General features: G+C 57.5%; 1 protein-coding gene across 1 annotated transcript; it reads right to left on the reverse strand.

The window, feature by feature from the left end:
- Nucleotides 1-861: 861 nt before the first annotated feature.
- Nucleotides 862-1,182, reverse strand: TCIM (transcriptional and immune response regulator). The gene has a single exon (XM_009983453.2). The coding sequence runs from the start codon at nt 1,180-1,182 to the stop codon at nt 862-864; it is 321 nt and encodes a 106-aa protein (XP_009981755.2).
- Between the last annotated feature and the right edge of the window lie 15,468 nt (nt 1,183-16,650).

The raw sequence follows: 16,650 nt of genomic DNA on the forward strand, positions 1-16,650 counted from the left end.
AGAGAAATTATATTTACTGCATAATTTATTATATTTCAGATTGCCATATGCAATAAATTATAGTCAATACAATAGCACTGTCATAAAATATTACCATGAAGTACTGGTCTAACAGCTATTGTATTCTATACAAATAAGAACTTTAGTTATGATATTTAGAGTTTTCGAGTTAATAGAAAGAGAACAAACTATCAAAGAACTTCACAGTAAATTCAGGGAAATATGTCATTATTATTGCTTTTGTGCAAACAATTTATACTGCACACATACAGCTTGAGAAAGAACAGGTACAGTTGCACAGTGTGTCTCTAGAGCAAACACACTCCCTGAAGGCTGAACTCACTGCGCCCACACGGCGCACGGACACGCATTTAACAAATGCAAAGTGATCCATGATCAGCAGCTGATCAGTCTCCAGAACCTCCCTCCTGGCCGACAGCAGCGAGGCTTAGCGAGGGCTCGGACTGTAAGGAAACAAGTTTCGAAAGGCAAAGCACAGTCAGTAAACACCGCCTGTCAGAAGGTCTCGAGTCGCACCCAGGCGCGGGGTCTCCCCACGGCTCGGCCCCATGGCTGCATCCCACGGGAGCTGCCGTCCTGCTGGGAGCCTCTGGCTGCCCTCTGCGCTGATCCTGCCGTCCGGACTGATGCTGCCGTCCGGACCGATGCTGCTGTCTGCGCCGGTGCTGCGGCCGGCGCGGCGGTTTGCTGCGTGCGCGGTGGGCTGAAGCCCTGCGGTGGTCTGTCAGGTCCCCCGACCCGCCAGCAGCTCGCGGGGCAGCGGAGCTGCCGTGTGTGGCAGGAGATCACAAACAGTCCTGTTCCAAAACATTCTGCTCCATTTCTGCTCCCTTCGCCAGTTCAGCGAACTTTAATGGAGTATTTCCGAAATGTCAGGAACTGGAGCAGTTTGTCTTTGCGCCTCTGCTTCAGCGCCATCAGCGCTCTCGTTTTCTCCTCCAAGTCCTGGTCGGTGGCGAGGATTATCTTGGCTCTTTCCTCTGCCTTCTTGTCCCCGGAGTTTTTGAAGAGTTTCTGCAGGGACTCTTCGTTGATGCTTTCGAAGATGTTGGCCACGGCTTTCTTGCGCAGGGCTGTGTCGAAGCGGTAGCCGTGGACCGAGGGGCTCACCCGCAGGGACGTGGACATGGCTGGAGCTTTGGAGCTTCTCTTTGCTTTCATCTACGTGGGGCTGCGCCGTCGGGGCGATGGGTGCTGTGCTGGCGCCCGGACCAGTATTTAAAGGCAGTCTGGAAAAAAAGCCAGAGGGCTCAAATTACAGTGGTGAGATCACGATGATGTCAACAGTGAACAGTCACAGGCGAGTTTAACAGTTAAGTTGCCAACTTTCCTGCGCCGCACAGCCGGGACGAAAAGTTTTCTGTTTCTGCGATGGGGGTTGTTTTCCTGTGTCCCGCTGCAGAAGAGGCTTCACGCAGCTTCACACGTCGCGGGGCTCTGGGCTGGCACAGCTCCAGCCCTGCTGCACGCAGAAAAGCTCTGCGTTGGGAATAAATAATGCAATAAACTGTGAATGGCCCAGGTAAGGACGATTGCAGCACTAGCAGGAGGTGCTGGCGGTGAGCCCGTGCATGCAAACGAGCACCTACGTACGCCTCGGTCAGACAGGAGTACAGCGACGCAGCAAAACCCGCTCAGCTCCGGGCACGGGCTGCTTTCTGCTGCTCCCCAGGTAACACAGGTCGTGTGGAGCGCTCACAAAGCCGTGTTTTCTAAGTGGAAAGTGGTTTACCAGAGGCAGCTGATCCATGATATCCTCTGATGTGACTTCCCGGGGATGTTCCACCCCGCAGCTGCCCACCCGCGCATGGCCGTGTGAATGCCCCTGCCTGATGGTGCTGCAGCAACGGCACCGACCTGGTTGTGGCTCCTGCCTCCAGTGTCCTTTTTCTTCAATTTCCAGCTCAACGGTGCAGTTCCTGGGCTCCTGAAGAGTTTGTGCTCTCCACCCCACCCTCGGCCCGCGCGGAGCCCTTGGGCTGGGAGGACTCGCTCTCAGTCACACGATCAGCGTTAGGCAGTCCTGCAAGGAGCAGGGAGTTGGACTCGATGGTCCTTACAGGTCCCTTCCAGTTCCAGGTGCTCTGTGATTCTGTGATGTGCTGTGGCTGCCTGCGAGGGGCCAGCCCTGGCCCCGGAGTGTCCTGCCGGGCGTAGAGATGTGGTATTGCTGAGCACAACTACATCTGCCCCAGAAGAGCGGTGGGTTCAGGAGTCTCTTGAGGCCCGGGAGCCTGACATAAGTGTATTTTGGTTAATGGCTTAAAAGCAGCCGGATGCTGCGGAGGCACTGTTCGGAAAATTAGCGGCTTGTTTACGGGCTGTGTCGTTGACCCGTTACTCATCCGTACTGAAGAACTCCAGAAACGGCCTCTGTCCCCGTGACAATCCGACCAACAGCTCCAGGGGTTTCCCTCATGTTGCGGGAGCTTAAACATGAGGAAGAACTTCTTCCCAGTAAGGGTAACAGAACACTGGGACAGGCTGCCCAGAGAGGTTGTGGAGTCTCCTTCTCTGGAGATGTTCAAAACCCGCCTGGACGCATTCTGGTGGGATCTGATCTAGGTGGTCCTGCTCCGGCAGGGGGATTGGACTAGATGATCCTTTGAGGTCCCTTCCAATCCCTGACATTCTGTGATTCTGTGAGCTGTGGAGGTGAGCTCTGACCGCAGCCAGGAACAGATCCAGAGTAACCAGTATCACCCAGCTGCTTCTCATTTCACATTCCCGTTAAAACTTGGGTTCCTTCGGGCAGTGGGGGGCTGTGGCTGAGTGCAGCCCCGGCAAACACCCTCTCCTGTGGCCAGCGGAGCCGTGGGATGGGGAAGAGCGGCTCTGGTCCCGCCGGCTGGGGCTCGCCAGGCCCCTCAGGAGAGGGAGGGGGCTGCATTCCAGTGCTTGACCACTTTCCTGTCTGGGATGTAGGGAATCATCCGTACGTGTTGGGCAGGCCCTGGCGCAGCGCGGTGCCCTGCGCTCACCCGCGTCCCGCCCGATGATGGGCTTTCCCCGCAGCGACGCTGCCGGGACTTTGCTCCGCGCCGTTGTTACCGGCACGAGCTCTCCCTGCACGTGCTCGCTGGTGTTTTCCGCCGGTTCCGTGTCGCTGTCATTGTGCCAGTTACTTTTTACGAGGCTGTCCAAATTTCTTTTGTATGTGCTGCTACGTGCCGTAGTGTATAAACAACTGCTCTGCAAAGCCCTGTGATTCTTCTGCTGCCAGAAAGACTTAAAAGCCTCTCACTTTGCTGCAGCCTTGCCGAATTTGTGAGAGTTACACATCCGCCGCTGTCTGCTAAACATTTGCAGGGCTGGCAAAGCCACCCTGGGAAGAGGATCTTTTTGATGTGGCTGGCTTCTGGGTCTCTGGCTGCGAAAGAGCCTCGTGTTCTGTAGACTCCCGTTAACATGAAACACGAGGGGGGAGCAGCAGGAAGAGGGACCCTCATGGCTGGTCCCTCCTGCTCGGACGGAAAGTGCTGCTGCAGCGCCATGCGGGTGGGAAACCCGCCTGTAAAGAACGCCCGGCCGAAACGTCGCGTGTACTTTGCTTCACGGGGCAGATAATGCACTTTCAAAGTACTTGGGACAAAAAACGGTGCCAGAAGATCAGCTGTGATGTTGGGGCTGTAGAAAACGAGACCTTCTCCTGCAAGGCGCCGCTTCCCCCAGTTGAAAGCAAGAGCTGAGCATGTTAATATGTGCCTGTTTTTCACCGCTCCGATGGCACATGGAATCGTTCTGCAGGTATCTGCAGAGACATGGCTGAGAGAATAAATTAGCAATATTTGGGGAAGATACAAGCTCAGAAAAGTATCTGCCATGGAAACCGAGAATAAAGCTGATGCTTTAGGAGTAAGACATCAGAAAGCTGCCAAGATGAAGCATGCGCTTTCTTGTGAGCTCATCCCGCGCTGAGCAGTGACAAATGTCTTTGCCCCTTCAAGCTTCTCTGCCCACTTTGTATAAATTTAGTTGCGTTTGACTCTGACTGAGAGATAAAGCATGCCTCATTTGTTTTTTTCCAGTAATTTTTGTTTATATTGGTCTTTTAATACTGCTTTTCCAGTAATGCCTAGGAGGAATTATTCATGTGTTGGACTGGAGCGAAACTTCAGACAAGATGCGATTTCTATCACAGCTCTCCTGCTATTATTGTGTAATTGCTTCGTGCCACGCAAACGCTCCGTTTCACACATTAATGGGAGGATTAATTCCTGTCCCCACCGTCTCTGCAGAGCAGCTCAGCCACGTCCCTAATTGCGCTCTGCTCCTCGCGACGTGGGGGCTCTGCTGTCGGGGGGACGGGCAGGTTTGTGCCGAGCTTTAGGGTGCGGGGGGACCCTCCGTGGCATCCGGCAGCGCAGGTTGCCGAGATCCCTGCGGGCATCTCATCCCAGGTCATGGCTGCCAAGGTTTTGGGGCTGAAGCTCTGATGATGGATCGTAGGCTAAGCTGAGCCGCCGGGTCTCACAACCGGAGCAGCAGTCGCCGGAGGGAAGGACTGGGGAAGGGCGGTGACTCGGTGGCCCAGTCTGCGCTCCGCGGGCAGCACGAACCGCGCTCAAACACACCCGGGGCACCGGGCTCGGAGCTGCGGGCTGCCGGGGGATGCCAGCTGCACCACTGCAGGGGAAGCAGGGCACTCGCCCGGCCACAGCCGCTGCGGGGGCTGCTGCAAAGCCCCCAGCCCCTGCCAGGAGCCCCGGGAGCAGGAGGAGGAGGGATGGGCAGGGCTGCCCTGGGGGCCTGGGCAGCTGGAGCAGCCGGTGCCTTTGCCTCAAACTCTTGCAGAGAACTTTGTCTGCATTTATGTAACTGTCCAAAATCACTCCAAAGAAGGTAATCTGGGATGCCTTTGCATTTTCCTAGGGCATGTTTTGCATAGCTTTCCTTTCACCAGCCTGCCTAAGCCTGCACAGCTTGTAAAACCGTGTTGTTACGGAAAGATGCAGCGTTGGTGTTGCAGAGACCTTCCCAGCCATGTGCAAAATATTCAAAAACAGTCTTTGGAAGAGCATCTAGAAGGCGTTGGGACAGGAGAGGAAAGTTACATTATTGCCTTAAAATATATGTATGTGCTTTGTCTTTAGCATACACAAAGTCTAAGAATATGAAGTGCCCGGGACCCTCAGGCCATCTCCACTCTTCCCACCCTTTCCCTTGCCACGTGTGCTCGGCCCCCGGCTCCCTCGCAGCCTTTGCTGCATCCGCAGGCCCTGAGGACTGGAAAATCCCTGTCCTTCCCGGGAGCAAGAAACGCTGCTCCTTGTGTTTGCTCTCTGCTGGGAAATGTGTCGGAGATGGAGGGCTCTGCAGCAGACAGCTGCGAGGTCAAAGAGGAACTGGTTCATCGTGTTCCTCGTGGAATCCAAATTCCTGGGAATTTGTCAGACATCCAGGTCATGCGGATGGCACCGCCTGCGCCGGCTCCTGCCGACAGCTTCTTCCCGCTGCGGCTCGTGTGCCCCTTTCTGCACGGCTCGGGCTCCACCTGGGTTTTTCTGGTTGCTTGGTTGCTGGTTGGGTTTTTTTCTGTGGTTGTTTCTCCAGTGGAGCATCTGGGAATGCTGTCCCAGATCTCCAGGCAGGACACCGTGTGCCCTTTGCTTACAAAGCCCAAGAACTTCACCTGGCCCTGTGCGTTCCCTGTGACTTGTCCTGAGATCCCCAGTTCAGGCGGTCCCTCCGCCAGTGACCTGCGCGTCTGTTCTGCCGACACATGAGACAACTGGCAGCGACCGCCGAGCTGGGCCCACAGCTGCTGGGAGGCTGGTTGTTGTGAGGGCTGCTGACAAGTTAAAGAAAAGAACAAATTGTTGTGGTGTCGATGGAATAAGAGGAGTCGGCAAAAAGTGCCGGGGGTGCAAAGTGAGCCCAGAGCCGTGCCCCTCGCTTGCGGGCAGCAGTGTCCCTATGGACAGGTCTGTCTCTGGTGGGTGACACCAAGTCTTGAGCGAGGGGAACTGTGGCCTCGGAGCTCTGCAGAACAGCACTGTCCGGCACAGGCAGCGGGAACGCGCCGAAGCTGCCTGGCTGCAGGAATGCTGCCACCCGGCCACAACGCTACCGCCGGGCCGGGGAGCCGAGCATTGCTCCGTGCAGGGAGACCATATAAGAGTAAAGTTTGTGGTATTGCTGATAATGAATGCCTCCTCATTTCTCATAAATTCTCCGCTAAATGTACGATCACCGAGTTAATAATGCAGTACAGGACATAATGAATAGCCAGTTACAGTAAGTAAATCATGTGCCTGCGAAGAAACAGAACAGAAACAGAAACTTCTGGCACTTTTAAGAGGCAGCACCCTTCCAAAGCAGCCCCACGCTCCGCAAAGCCGAGCCGAGGACACGTCGACTTCTGGCGCGAGACGCCTGCTGCGGCGGGGGCTGGAGGGGCCGGGGGTGGCAGGGGGGGCAGGCCGGTGGCGTCGGGAAGCCACGGGTGGCTTCTCCTGGTGCTTGAGGGTTCCCAAAGGTGTCTTGCACAGGGAGACTCCAACGGTGGGGGGACAATCCCTAGAGAGGCTGGTGGCACATCACCAGCCAGGGCGTGCGGTGCAGCTGAAAGCCTTCTTAAAAACCGAAAAGCCGCGTCTAGCAGGATGTGGGCAGCAGCAGGCAAACGATGCGCTCGGGGCACGCAGACAGGGTAGAGGTGAGCAGATTTGCCAGCACCCAGCTGCCACAGTGGGCAGCTGGGCTGCTCCATCAGACGGGCACCGAGTGCTGGCAGGACCAGCGTCCTGAAACGGCACCTACCCACCGCGTTCACCACGTCCTGCTATTTCCATGGGAGCCAGGGAGAGTATTTTAATACCCTGACTTCAGCATCTTCCTCCCGGGTCAGCAAGGCTGAGCGTGGCAATGGAAGTTTAGACTTTGGAGCACGAACAACCTCTTTCTTTCTCTGCTGAGTTTCCTGTTTGATCTTCCTGGCGGTCCCCGAGCACCCCTCGCTAGAGCGGGGCGAGAGCAGAGCGTCTCCAGTTGTCAGACAGCTCATTGTCTGGTGCCGCGGGGACGGGCTCACGGGAAATCCTGCCGCGGGGCTGGGACGCGGCGCTGGCTCGGGCCATTGTGGCAGCCCAGCCCACAGGCCGCGGCACCAGACACACGTACCGCCACGGCGCTCAAGTGCCCCCCTCCTCGGGGCTCTAATCTCTGCCGAGCCGCTTCCTCTGCCGCGAAAGGGGTGGCAGACAGGATGTCAGCCTTTGTGCTGCTCCAGCTTCGGGGGCCCTGGGTGCCCCCCTTGCCCCTGGAGCCTTAGGGCTGGGCACGGGGGTCGGCGCCGGACCGGGAGCCAGCTGTGATGAATGGCACGGCACAGCCTCCGCGGGGCTCAGCGATCAGGGCGGAGGTGGGACGGTGGCTCCGCGCAGTTGCGAGGCAACGTGGGGGTCTGGGGGGGGTGCTGAGCTGCTGATCTTCGGTACCCAGTGAGGGCTGTGGGGGTGCAGAGGGATTCTGGGCTTGGCAGCGGCTCACCAAAGGCTCGGGGCGGGTGACGTGCCTGGGACCACGACGGGGACAGCCTGGGTGACTTCTGCGCAAGGCTGCGGCTCCGCGAGCAGCCCGGGGAAGAAAGTGCCCACGTTGTGCGGGGGGCGCTGAGCCTGGTTCAGAGGGACGGGCTTTGCCAGCAGAAAACCTGCACATTTAGTTTTCAGTTCCTTAATCTTGTGGCAGAGCAGAGGCGGCACATGGCAGAGGTACCTCGTCCTGGCTGCGTTTTGGGGACGAGCAGCGTGGTTTTGGTAGCAGCGTGCAGTCGAGGCTCGGGGGCACGCAGCCCAGTGATGCTGAGAGAAGAAAACTGATGACCAGAGCTGAGGGAAACAGAGTTCCTCGGAGAAAACAGATGGCATTTGCCTCCTGTCACCCTCTCGTGGCCCAACAGCTTTCACTTTGTGGCTGCTAGAAAAGCAGTTCCTGCGATCCTCGTCCCGGCACCGCTGCCGTCACTGGCACCGCCGCCCCGATCCCCGGCCGATCGTGGGGGCTGGTGGCTGCATGTGGGGTTTTGAGGGGTGGGTTTTGTATGCTGCGGCCCTGCTGCAGATCCCCCCAGGGCCCATGCAGGGCTGGCCGTGCCCCCGCTGTCTCGGGGGACGGGAGCTGTGCTGCACGGGTGACACGTGGGTTTGCACGGGCGACACGTGGGTCTGTGACCCGCACAGCCGCCGGAGCCGGGTTCGGGCTGTTCCCAGGACCGTTGTGACTGTTGATGGGGTTAGGGCAGGTTACTGAACTTCTGCCAGTGGTTGTTTTCTCCAGCAAATTGCAGTCGGTGCACGTCAGCTCCCACTCCGAGGAGCGATAACAGGGCCGTAAAGCCTATCTCCGGGACAGAGGCGAGGCTGGCACTTTTGGGTGCCGGGCTGGTGTCGCTTGCCCCAGCTGAGGTCCATGCCAGGCAGAGCCAGAATCAGGGAGACTCCGCAATCCCCGAACCATGGAGAGTGCAGTGGGGCACAGACCCCTGTGGCTTTCGGAGCAGCGGCCACTGAACAGTCTATGCTCTCAGACCCACTTAGCTCTTGCAGCGATGCCTTCTAGATGTTTCCCAACAATCACGTTGCCCAATTGTTACAATCTGAATGACTGATGCCTTGTTTACATGAGAGCCTTGTCTTTGTTCTTGAGATCTGCCCTTGAATCCTCAAGTGTCAGCGCCGGGTTACGGGTGTTTCGGTCTGTCTGCGTCGGGCAGTTCAAACGAAAAAGAACAGTTTTAGAACTGCAAGTTTATTTCAGCTCTGTGTAGGAGGGGAGAAAGGGGAGAGAGATGATGCTGTGTGGCTGTATATAGGTACGGTAAAAAGTGCTTTCCAGCCCTTCTGGCAGCGACCCGGCTGATGAGCAAACTGCTGATGGAGTGTATGAGCTGTGGCTGCTCCGGCTTCAGCTCTGATCCATCAGGAGTTCGGTGTTGAACCTGAAACCAGCCCAGTTTGCAGTTCATGCTCTGAAGTTGTCGGCATCTGCCTGGGAGAAGTAAATCAGATTTGTCTTTATGCCTGCCTGTGGAGAGAGAGGTTCTGTCTGAGAGTCGCTGAGCAAAGCCGGAGCTGACACCTACCAGCCAGCACAGTTACCAGCCTCCCCACCGGCTTGGAGAAGGTGCCCGTGAAGAGAAGGGCCTCCGAGCCGCATATTAGGTCTTATAAGCCTGACTCCTCAGCTACAAATCTTCATGTAGGTTATGCTCTATATTTAATAGGGGAAATTGTTGTATGTGCACAGCAGAGACCTCACTGCAGGTCACGGAGCTGCAAACCCTGGTCCAAATCACGCCGAGGAGCATGGTGACAGGCTTCCTGCTGGGGCTGGAGAGCCGGGGTGGCTCACGCGGCAGCGCCGGGCACAGCGGGGGCTGTCACTTCTCTGCGTTCCGAGTTGCTGCTCCACGGTGCGGGCATGGGCCGGATTGGCACAGGGAGCAGGCTGGCCGGCAAAGTGCTTTAGAGGCAGATGAGAGAGCCCTGATGTTGCTTCCAGCCGTGTCCCCTTTCCCTCTTTTCTCTCCTACGTAAGAAACTCTGAAAGAGCAGTGGGTCAGAACAGGCATTTTCCACCTTGCTGACATCCTGCCCGAGCGGGCATCTGAGCCGCGTGTGACACGACCGTCGTGGCACCATCGCAGCGGCCGATGGCTGCAGCGTGTGATTCATGTGCCGAAATGCCAGCGTGGAGCTGGCACATGAAAGGGCCGTTTGGATGGAGAACGCCGGGTAAAGCTGCTCTCACGTGGGTTGTCTGTGCTGATCTGAATGCCCGCGAGTGCCTGGACCGCTCTGAGCCGCTCGCTTCTGCTCTGCGAAAGCGTCGAGGAGGAAAAGCTGATTTTTGGGAGCAGCGGCTGGAAGGACAGTGCGGGTTCTGCCCCTGCAGAAAGGGGAAATGGGAATTCAGAGTTTCAAGGTTTGGGTATTGCCGTGGGGGGTGGTCACTGCTGCTCCGTAGGACTGAGGCTGGTGTGTGAATGGTGCGTGCTGACCCCGCGAGCGGCCGAGCGTTGGGCAGGATGGTGCGGGAGGGGCGGGGGGAGCCGGGAGCGCCGCGGGGCTGCGTCGGGAGCTCCGCGCACGCTGCTCCGACGGGAGGCGCAGATGGAAATGAAACACGTTGCCCATCAGCAAACAGCATCGAGCATGGCGCCAAGTTAGCGGGGCGGTGAGCTCGTCTGCAGGCCCCTCTCCGTGCAGAATGCTGAGTCAGTTCCGACCACGATGAGGTTCGTGGAAGGAGCGTTTCCCAATGCTGTTAAGGGAAATCTTACGGAGAAAGTAAACAAAATCCAGCAGATATCTGGCCCCAAAACCCTGCCCATCTACAGGCCTCATCACGGCAGCAGCTGGGGGCAAGAGGGTCCCGATGCAGCGGAGGGGACGACGCGTGGCCCCTGGCAGGCAGAGCTGCACCCCCAAACGTCAGGGCGGCTGCACGGGGGACAGGATGGGGCAGAGGGGAGCTGCCCCAGGGAAGGACGCTCAAGGGGGACCCCTGTGCCCCTGCTCTCATGTGCACCACCACCCCACACCCACGCACCGCCGTTCACCCCAGAGCACCGGGAGTCTCATCCCCGCGAGCCAACGCGCCCAGCCTCGGCATCTCGAGCAGCCTCGGGATGCTCCCAGGCGCTGTGCTTGGCCAGCATGTGGATAAACACCACAGCTCTTGTTCAGCACATTAATGGGGAAGAAGAGGGATTAATAGCATCGGTAACCACTCACAGCCTCTCCGGGATCGTGTCCTGACTCGCCCCGTCTGCGCACGGGGCGTCCCACGGCACGGGGCCGTGCCCTGCGGCTCCGCAGTGGGATAGCTTCCTCGGGGGCTTCGTCTCCCCCTGGGGCCACGGGGCTTCTGTCTGTTGAGGAGACTTCTTTGATCAGTAGGAATTAAACCAGGAAAATATTTTCCATTTGTGTTGGGATAAAAATGGCTCGAGCTGGGTGTGATTGATTGCTGAAAAAAATCGGAGCAACCCCCGTGCTGCTTCGGAAGGCTTCCTACTGTTCTTGCGTACAGTAAACAGGGAATATATTTAGCAGTGGAGCTCAGCACGAGGCAGCCTCTCACTGCAATCATAGCAGCCGCTTGTCTTTTTTTCCATTTTTTTCTCTTTTCTGAGCAATCGGTCTTACAGAGCCCTTGGGAAGCCGGGGTTGCCCCCCAGGCTCGCCGCGCCTGCCTGCAGCGCCAGCGCCTTTTTCGCCCTTGTTTACCGGGTCGAGCCACCGCGGCGGCGGTGACTAACTGGGCAAACAGGCGTTGGGGCGGACGGGGCGCGTCCTCCGCATGGCACCACCGCGCAGACGGTGACATGCCACTGCGTGGCACAGGCACCCTGCGAGGAAAGGTCTGCGCAAATGGCTCTGCCCGCAGTGTCAACCCCTCCAATCCTAAAATGCAGACCCAGTGGAGAGGGAGGAAGAGGTGAGCTGAAGGAAGGGGATGGCGGTTTACTGCAAATCTTCGTGTCAGATGCTCCAGTCAGCACCAACCGTCCCGAATATATTGTCTTGGCGTTATACATGCAAATAAGGGCCATGATTTATTTATTGGAAAAAAACATATTTCATAATAAAGCACTTCCTTCATGGTATTTATTATTCAAATTACTCCAGCGCATCGTCATAAACCAGGAACCCGCTGTGCTCATCTTGGAGTAAATACAGAGGAGCCAGCCCTGGCCGCGGAGGGCTGCGCGCGAACCCTGTGGATTTTACCCCCCCCCCGTCTCGGCTGTGACCAGCCCGGGGGCCGCTCTGGCAGCGGGTGCGTGGCCGTGCATGGCCGGGGGTGCGTGCCGGGACAGGGGAGCACGGTGTTTGCCCCGTGCAAAGCTGCTTTTATTCTAATGCTAATGGATCAGTCTCTGGTTCCTTCTATTTCCAAACAGCATCAACAGCGCGACGTTTTATAAACACTGGCCACACATCCAGAGCTTCAGGGCTTGAAATGAAGCCCTTTCCCAATGATCCCACTGGGTATCCTTCCATCCTCCCAGCTGGTGACTCTGTCCTTTTGACTTCCCAGCAGCCGGAAATGTCAGGAGCAGCCGAGTGAGCGCGTGGCTGCATGCGACAGCCCTGGCAAGGTCCCGTGTCACCTCGTCCCAACGCCGCTGCGGCGCTGACGGACACGCTGCGGGGAGGAGGGTGTTGGTATCCGGCAAACGGAGGCGGCTGCAGAGGTGATGGAGAGCGTGAACGCAGCCCGCATGGACGGAGCGGAGCGGAGCAGGAGAGGAATCCTTGTGCCGTGGGGCAGAAGCACTTACCTGCCTGGTCTAAAACTGGTCTAGTGCTAAACCACAGGAGAAACTCAGAAATTTACTGGAGGGCACACGGAGCATGAACAAACCCGTTCCTTCCCTGACAGAGGGTTCCTTCGAGGCTCGTCAGGCTGGGGGGTGGCAGGTCCCAGGGACACTGGGGCAAAGCACGTACAGAATCGAGAGACCCAGCAGGTAGAACAGGGCGATGCGAACTGCAGAACAAAAATAATGCTGGCAAGACATCTGCGGCTGCCTCGGGGCGCTGCAGCCAGCATGTCCCCAGCACGGCGGTGCCGGTGGCCCCAGGCTGGGACAGCCCCGTGTTCCTCATCTCTGCAGCAATGCCCTTTCAATCTGTTCCTGACTCCCCTTCCATATTAGGCGTAATTTAGCAGCTCCTCCCTCCTCCTCCTCCTTCTGTGCCGTAATTAGCACTTTTTGGCTTGAGTCATGGCCTCTCATCCTATCTGGACTGCAGTCACTCCTGCCAAGGTGAGTAATGCCCCAGGCGGAGATAAAGCCCTCTGTGTTCCTTGTGCTTTTGCCAGGTGGAGCGTTCAGAGAGATGCGGTGCTCAGGGCACGCAGGGCAGCGCCAGGAAGAAGGTGAAGGCAATTACTTCCCGTGCCCTCCTGTCCCCCCTAAGGGGGAACTGCAAAGCCAACTTGCTTGTTATTAATAAATTGCTTTGAGACCTGTGGCCAAGCACAGAAGAGGAGAGCCTGGCAGGAGATAAGTACTTGTCTGTAGATGTTGTCACCGTGGGCACGCATCCATCACAGAGGTGCCGCCGGGGCTGTGTGTGCCACTCGCCCTGCCCGCTGTGCCGGAATGTCCGTGCCCGGAGCAACGTGCCAAGCTGGGACAGTTGACGCCACTTCCACAGAGACCTGCGAGTGGGCTGCGGGTGGGCTGAGCTCGGGCGCGAAGGGCAGCGCGAGCGGCCGCCCTGGGCACAGCCTCTCCAGAAGAGCCCTGGGATGGTCCCTGACCGCGATGCGGGGACAGCCGGGGTGGGTGTGACAGCTCGGGGGGGTCCCTGCTCTGCCAGGGTATGGGGACCGGTTGTGCAGCAGGGCAAATTTCAGGATGTGACCGTCTGGAGCCCGATAGGCTGCGGGTATTCCCAGGAATGCAGCGGGTCCGGTACTCAGCTCCAGCCGTGCAGGCTAAGCAGGAGTTGAGGGGTTGCTCTGAAATAAGCTTGCCAGTGGAGAGAGGAAGACGGGCATAAAAATGAGCAATCCTGGCACAGAATGGGAACGCGTGGAGGGGAATGGCAGACGCGCGTCGGGCTGGAGCAGGCGGCCGTGTCGATGGGACCTTCAGGACGGTAACAGCAGCCAGGGGATCCTGCCATGGGGCTGCAGACCTCCCAGGCACTTAAGGCAGGTTGATTATGAAACATTTTATAGCTTATGGGGAGCTCATGAGGCAACCAGGACCCAGATAATGGGGGATTTTAATTACTTGGATATTGATGGACATAATAAGCGTGCAGCAAACCACAAAGGGAAACCTGTGGCTGGAGGGGAGACCGAGATTGATCTATGCACAGCATGTTAAATAACTTAAATCATTCAGAGCCTCTTCTGGCCCCAGTTCCAGGAGCAGAGCCAAGTATGATAAATAAGGTCGAGGCTGGGAAGTGTCTAGAATCCAAATGTTTGTATTCCTGTTCGATTTCAGATATTCATGGGGACAAAAGCGGTAGCAGGAGTCGCAGCAAAGTGCTTGGCTGTGCCTGCCCAGGGGCTGCGAGACACCCCGGGGAGCAGGGCCAGCAGCCTGGCTGCTGGGAACGTGGCTGCGAGTGCCCAGAGGCATCTTAGGAATTTTTGCACGGATTTGCTGCAGCAGAAGGTGACCTGGGGGAGACCCAGGCAGGGCGAGGAGGGAAGCAGAGGCCACAGTGACTGAGGAGAAGGATGGAAAGTCTGAGCAAACAGTGTGGGTGGCCACTGGGCTGGCATGGCATGGGGAGCCCAGTGGGTAGGGCTGGCAGGCAGGGCTGGCCACCATGCTGTGGGCAGGTCCCAGGGCCAACTGGGGCTCTTGTGAGGTTTGGTGGCATCAAAAGTGTGCCCAGGTGACATGTCCTTGGGTGCACACTGGGCTTCCTTCTCCATTGCACAGGTCTGACCATCAGACATCACTGGGGAAATCTCTGCTTAATAAGAGAGGGTGATGGGGAGTCAAGAAGAAGGTGGACACCCCCGGAAGGGGGCTGGCAGTGCCATGCAGGGGCTGCTGGGCTGCTCCGGAGCTGCAGAGTCGCAATGGAAATGTGTGCATCAGCGCTGCAGGGGCAGAGCCTCTGTTTGCCATGATAAGAGAGTTTTCTGTGTGGGTGGCACTGGTTTCAGTCTGTAGCTGCTGTTCTGGTCATGGCCAAGGGCTGTGACGTCCCTCCTCGTTCTGCATCAGCTCCCTGGCAGGCATCTGTCCTGCCTGATCCAGCAGATGCTGCCGGGTCCAGTGCAAAATCCCATTCCCATTGGTGTGGAGCGCGGGCAGACGGTGCTGTCCCAGCCTTACTGCAGAGAAGTGCCTCTGGGAGCTGAGGTCTGGGGGCTGCAGCTCTGAAGGGCAGGGGGGCTCTGCTCTTTTGCTGTTTTCCCTTGCTGAAAAAAACATTCACTCTATTAAAGAGCTGCAGAAATGGGCTCAATCCTGCCCATCCCGTTGCAGGCAGCAGCGCAGAGTGTCTCAGGTGCCCCACGGGTTCAGGTGGTCCCAGCTGGGGTCCAGGCTGTGACCATGGCACAGCTCTCTTTTTGGATTCCCTTTGCTCTGTGCATCGCTGTCGGTGGCGGAAAGGCAGGGCCACCCTGTGAGGGCTGGGTGCTGGCTGGGGAAAGGGCTCGGAACAGGGCGCAGCGGACCAGAGCCGCAGAGACCGAACGTTGCTGCTACAGCTGTGGCTCTGTAAGGGGGATGGAGAGCAGTGCTTGGGCTCGTCCCGCACGACCTGGGCTCCCCCAGCACCCGCCGAGACAAACCGCTCGGGGCACAGCAGGACCTCGGGGCCATCCATCGCGGTGCAGTTCCCAGTGACGGCGTGTGAAACCAACACCGAACGCCCCGTTATTGTCAAACGTACTGTGGCATTTTTAGGCATAGGCGTGAATCATTTCAAGGCAATGTGCTTCCAGTCGTAATGTACCTGAGGCCTTAGATGTCTGCGTCTTGTGATCAATATTAGACAGCAGTGGTTGGGAAACAGAGGGAAATCAAAGCTCTTGTGGAGCAGCTGTCCCAGCCTGCCGAGGGAAAAGACGGAACGGGTCTGTGCATCACTGTGCGTCACTGTGCATCACTGTCTGGGTGCTCGAGTGCGGCAGGAGCCTCCCTGCATCCGACTTTAAAGGAGCTGAACCCCATCACTGCGTGTGCTGCCGCTGGCGGTGTCTCACAAATCACCTGGTGAAGCGAACGCGGATGAGGTGAGTCCTCACCACGCACTGTGCCAACCTGGGATGCCGCAGCACGACGCGCTCTGATTCTGTAAAATCGTGTGTTGAAGGTGAGTGTGCCCATGGGTACCGCCTTGGCTCTCCAGAGCCCTCCGGCATCTCCCCTCTGGGTTCTCAGCTTCCCTTTTCTCTTCCTTTCTCCTGGGTTGGAGCATTGCTGTGATCCTGCTGGCCCGGGGCAGGGGCAGTATGTGCCAGGCAGGGCCCCAGGACTTTGCCAGGGTTTGCAGCAGGAACAAAATCCCCCCCCGCCCCCCCCCCCCCAGGGCCCTTTGCCCCTTCCTGGCTGTGGCATCACTGCTGACCAGGGTGGGTCCAGGCGTCCTGCAGCACCCAGGGAGCCCACGCATCTCCCCTGCGGCACACGCCCGCACCAGCTCCCCCAAGTTTGCTGTTTTCCTGAAATGGTCTGAAATGTTATAGACCAAGACAATCATCAGAATGAAATATTTCCTACATAAAATATGCAGCAGCTATTCAGAAACGAAGATCGAGTGGAACAAGGGCTGCCAGGCAAAGATTTAAAGGTGCTGACATGTTCCCATAGGTTGTTTACTGAAGATATCTTCTCCTAAGCCCTGGTTTTAAGACTGCCTTTCAAAAGAGGGCACAAAATAAAATTTAGCAAGGAGCTTTAATAATTCAAGCTGCCGTGTGCTCAGCTTTTTGTTGCCCTTACAGGAACAAAGCCTCATTTCAAAGGACCTTGACTCCCTTCTGATAGTGCAGGAGAAGTGGCACTGCCAGAGCTATTTTTGCACCAAGACACTCATTGGGTGTGAAACCTGTCTCTGGTGGCCGTGCCAGCAGAACCTGGGCAGGCAAAACACGGAGGCATATGGCCTGATTTCCCTAAAGATGCTG

Source organism: Tauraco erythrolophus, chromosome 29 (genome assembly GCF_009769465.1).
Source record: "Tauraco erythrolophus isolate bTauEry1 chromosome 29, bTauEry1.pri, whole genome shotgun sequence".
NCBI lineage: Eukaryota > Metazoa > Chordata > Aves > Musophagiformes > Musophagidae > Tauraco > Tauraco erythrolophus.

Excerpts from the sequence above, each read along its gene's own strand:
- TCIM (XM_009983453.2), bottom strand. The coding sequence starts at position 1,182 with ATGAAAGCAAAGAGAAGCTCCAAAGCTCCAGCCATGTCCACGTCCCTG.